The sequence below is a fragment of the Microcaecilia unicolor genome, chromosome 7 (genome assembly GCF_901765095.1).
Source record: "Microcaecilia unicolor chromosome 7, aMicUni1.1, whole genome shotgun sequence".
Classification (NCBI taxonomy): domain Eukaryota; kingdom Metazoa; phylum Chordata; class Amphibia; order Gymnophiona; family Siphonopidae; genus Microcaecilia; species Microcaecilia unicolor.
In genome coordinates, this window is record NC_044037.1 from 96,169,652 (window position 1) to 96,174,463 (window position 4,812).

General features: G+C 47.3%; 1 protein-coding gene across 1 annotated transcript; it reads left to right on the top strand.

Annotated features, from left to right (window-relative positions):
- Positions 1–880: 880 nt before the first annotated feature.
- On the top strand, positions 881–3,407 carry LOC115475053 (the record flags this gene model as incomplete). The annotated part of the gene is made up of 3 exons (XM_030210790.1): positions 881–1,093; positions 2,475–2,601; positions 2,800–3,407. Coding segments are annotated over exons 1-3 (948 nt in total), but the record flags the coding sequence as incomplete, so codon positions are not given.
- Between the last annotated feature and the right edge of the window lie 1,405 nt (positions 3,408–4,812).

Here is a 4,812-nt window from a genome sequence, read left to right on the forward strand (position 1 = left end):
TACCCATTAGCCAGAAGCCAAGGAATTCCAGTCCATGGGGAATTTTGTAGATTTCCAGGAAGAGACTATCCAATTGCGAGCCCAAGTGTCCCTGCTGGGGTCCTCCCTTGCATCCCTGCATCAGAGGTGGCAAGAGCAACTTAAAGAATTGGAAGAAGCAAAAGAATTTGCCCAAGCAGTGGCAGAGCAACATGACAAAAGCCTGGGCGGAAGTGAGGCAATTAAAGGAGGCCCTTAAGCAATAGACCCTGCTCATGGAAGAAGGCCATGATGAGGAAGACTGGCTTAAAAAGAAATATCAAACTCTGTGCGAGGAGAAAATTAATTGGGAAAATACAAAGGAGAAGATGATCTCCCAGTTACATACCTTACAACAGCAATTGGAGGGGGAAGCACTAGCTGACTACCTTGAGCATTGAGAAGCACAGCCGACCCTGGAGACCCCACAACAACAGGAACTAAATGGGATAATGGACCAGATTTGTCTACTGATGGCTCAGACCCAGTTCTATAAAACCAAGCAGAGGCTGCCAGCCTGGAAGCCAGGCAGATGCAGCAGGCACTGGCATCCTCAGTACCCCTTTGGCAGTATACAAAGCTGCAAGGGCAATTGACTGGAATTAGTTGAAGTCATAATGGGGCACTAGCACAACTTCAGATTCTGGCAGGTCTAAATACCATGCTCCAATCTCAGATAAAAGACTTGAGCCTCTAGGAACAGGAAGTCTGGGAGAGGCAGAGAGTGGTCCAGGAAGAATGTGTAGTTCTGGCAGAGGAAAACAGGATGCTGACCCAGCAGCTACCCAAGTGGTAACAAGGTCCCAGCACAGGACATGGATGGGGGCAGGCATATCAAAGGGAAGAAGTAGTACTGGACAATATGATGGGAGTCCAGCATAAACCGCAGGCCCAGAACCAGACTCCACTGACTCCAGTGGATGTATCCAAGGATGAGGCTTCAAAAGAGCTTGAGTCAAGGGTCATTAGGCCTGATCAGGCAGAGGAAATCATCCAGGAGGAGCAGACTAGTATGGTGGAAGGCCAACCAAACAAAGCCTTGATGACGTTGGAAGAGAAGCAACCATCAATGAAGGTGTTCAAAGCCTGTGAGGGTTAGGTCTGGGCAACCATGAGGGAACTATCCTTCCATATGGACAATTTAAGGAGGCTCCTAGAGGAGGGGCTAGATATTCAGAAGGGCTTGGTCAAATCCATATAGGTTGCCAGTCAGAAGCTGGAGTCGCTTCAAGAAAGCTCTGCCTTAGAACCTAAAACTGACCTGCAGAAGTCTCAGCTCCAGACAAGTGGAAGTACAGGGCCAAGAAAATATAAGTGTGAGCTTACAGGTAAACTGGGCCTTTGAGTTGCAAGCCAAGAAGTGAACAACCCAACCCAGCCAGAGAATGAAAGATGACAGCAGAAACAAGAAGTGACCCAGATCCATAGGAGGAGGGATTGTCATATGAGCTTGAGGCTGCAGGCCTATCCTGAGCCTAGGAAACAGGATATGGTCACAGTGATCAGAAATGTTCATAACTTCATGATAAAACCTGTGATAGTGATGCCTTACACAAGGAACAGGAGGCCTCTCGATTGGAGTTGAGTAGCCCAGAAGAGGACGCTAGAGGAGACAAGACATTGAGTAGGATACAGTAGGGCATAGCATGTTGACCCTAAAGTCAGTCCCCCAAGTAATAATCCATCCTTGGGTGGAAGATGGCCTGAGCTCCAAGAGTCCTTGGGCTAACTAGGGCTCTCCAATTATGAAAATGGACAGTAAGTTTGAGTAGAAAAGGCCCATTCAGCGGAAAAGTTACTACAAGGAAGTGGATAAGGCAAAAGAATCCCAGGACATGCAACCTCAGAAAAGGGTGTAACAACCTATGAGGATCCTTTGAAAGAGTATTCTTCTTTGAAAGAGTATTCTTCTTTATGGTTCTAGTTGTAGATCTTCCAACAAACCCATGAGCAAGGTTTGGGAGCTCACTCTGATTCTTGTACTATGAAAGACAGCATACCTTTTGGACACTCAAAAACAGGAGGTAGAGTGCAAGGCAACGCAGGGCTGTACCACCTATTCCTCTGATCCCATTCCCACCCACCTTCTTAATGCCATCTCACCTGCTCTTATTTCTTTTATCTGTCACATTCTCAACCTCTCACTTTCCATTGCAACTGTCCCTGCTGCCTTTAAACATGTTGTGGTCACACCTCTCCTTAAGAAGCCTTCACTCGACCCTACTTGTCCCTCTAATTATCGACCCATCTCCCTCCTCCCTTTTCTCTCCAAATTACTTGAGCGTGCTGTTCAGCACAGCTGCCTTGATTTTCTCTCCTCACATGCTATTTTTGACCCACTACAATCTGGTTTTCGCCCTCTCCACTCAACCGAAACTGCACTTACTAAAGTCTCCAATGACCTATTACTGGCTAAATCCAGAGGTCTCTATTCCATCCTCATTCTTCTTGATCTTTCTGCTGCTTTTGACACTGTCGATCACAGCATACTCCTCGATACCCTGTCCTCACTTGGATTCCAGGGCTCTGTCCTTTCCTGGTTCTCTTCCTACCTCTCCCTCCGCACCTTCAGTGTTCACTCTGGTGGATCCTCTTCTACTTCTATCCCTCTGCCTGTAGGCGTACCTCAGGGTTCTGTTCTTGGTCCCCTCCTCTTTTCTATCTACACTTCTTCCCTTGGTTCATTAATCTCATCCCATGGCTTTTCCTACTATCTCTATGCTGATGACTCCCAAATCTACCTTTCTACCCCTGATATCTCACCTTGCATCCAAACCAAAGTTTCAGCGTGCTTGTCTGACATTGCTGTCTGGATGTCTCAACGCCACCTGAAATTAAACATGACCAAAACCGAGCTTCTCATTTTTCCCCCCAAACCCACCTCCCCACTCCCCCCCCCCCCCCCCCCCCCCCCGTTTTCTATTTCTTTTGATGGCTCTCTCATTCTCCCTGTCTCCTCAGCTCGAAACCTTGGGGTCATCTTTGACTCTTCTCTCTCCTTCTCTGCTCATATCCAGCAGATTGCCAAGACCCGTCGTTTCTTTCTTTACAACATCCGTAAAATCCGCCCCTTTCTTTCCGAGCACTCTACCAAAACCCTCATTCACACCCTTGTCACCTCTCGTTTAGACTACTGCAATCTGCTTCTTGCTGGCCTCCCACTTAGTCACCTCTCCCCTCTCCAATCAGTTCAAAACTCTGCTCCCCGTCTCATCTCCCGCCAGGGTCGCTTTACTCATACTACCCCTCTCCTCAAGTTGCTTCACTGGCTCCCTATCCGTTTTCACATCCTGTTCAAACTTCTTCTACTAACCTATAAATGTACTCACTCTGCTGCTCCCCAGTATCTCTCCACACTCATCGTTCCCTACACCCCTTCCCGTGCATTCCGCTCCATGGATAAATCCTTCTTATCTGTTCCCTTCTCCACTACTGCCAACTCCAGACTTCGCGCCTTCTTTCTCGCTGCACCCTATGCCTGGAATAAACTTCCTGAGCCCCTACGTCTTGCCCCATCCTTGGCCACCTTTAAATCTAGACTGAAAGCCCACCTCTTTAACATTGCTTTTGACTCGTAACCATTTGCAACCACTCGCCTCCACCTACCCTCCTCTCCTTCCTGTACACATTAATTGATTTGATTTGCTTACTTTATTTTTTGTCTATTAGATTGTAAGCTCTTTGAGCAGGGACTGTCTTTCTTCTATGTTTGTGCAGCGCTGTGTATGCCTTGTAGCGCTATAGAAATGCTAAATAGTAGTAGTAGTAGTAGTGGCTGGAAGTCTCAGAAGAGGACCTACCCACAACCATGGATGAGAAGGGAGAGTGAGCCAACAGGTGGACAGAGTTATTGAATAAGAGAGGGGCCACTGACCATATCCTGATCATGAATATCCCATAGGGAATGGATAGAGAATTGAGAATTGCCTACCTCCACTCTCACAAGGAACAGTCATGATCTTTGTTGAACCAGGCAATGGATTCAGAGAGATGGAGCAACTGCACTCCTGGGAAAAGACAGCACTAGAATGGAGAAGAGGTGCTCGAATATGGGGGCTGACAGAAAGAACTGATGCCAGTGATCAAGTGCTTCAGATGATTTGAGGCCTTTGGGGTGATGGGGCCCAGGAATTACCGTGTTTCTATGGGGGAAGGGAAACTTGGCTGGTCCATCACGAGAAGTAGTAATTGCTACTGGATGAACTGAATACCCCTCGAATGGGGAATTGGACAATTGTGACCATTGGTGTGGTAGGGCCCAATGGTTGCATAGATACCTTCCCCTGTTCAGATATGAAGTCAAAACTTGGCAGTAGTGTAAATCATGCCTAGAGGCATCAGAAGAGTATTGGACATGAGCTATTGGATCTCTTACAGCACACACCTGTTCCAAATCCTAGCCCTCTTATCTTATCATCATTTGCTTCTAGAGCGTTTACACAACTAGAATTTTATCATCACTAAACTCTTTTATTAATCTAATATCACTCAGATGAATACACCATCAGCCTTATTTTCGAAAGTGATCACCGGCGATCTTCCGACATAAATCGGGAGATGGCCGGCGATCTCGCAAAAGCGGCGAAATTGGTATAATTGAAACCCCCTTTTTTGACACCATCGCCGCTTTCCCGTCACCTCGCCGGCGAAAGTTCAAGGGGGCGTGTTGGCGGTGTAGCAAAGGCGGGGCATGGGAGGTCATGGGCATGGCTACCAGATGGCCGGCTTTCACGGATAATGGAAAAAAAAAGCGTCGTTAAGCAGTATTTCGCCGGTTTTACTTGGTCCTTTTAT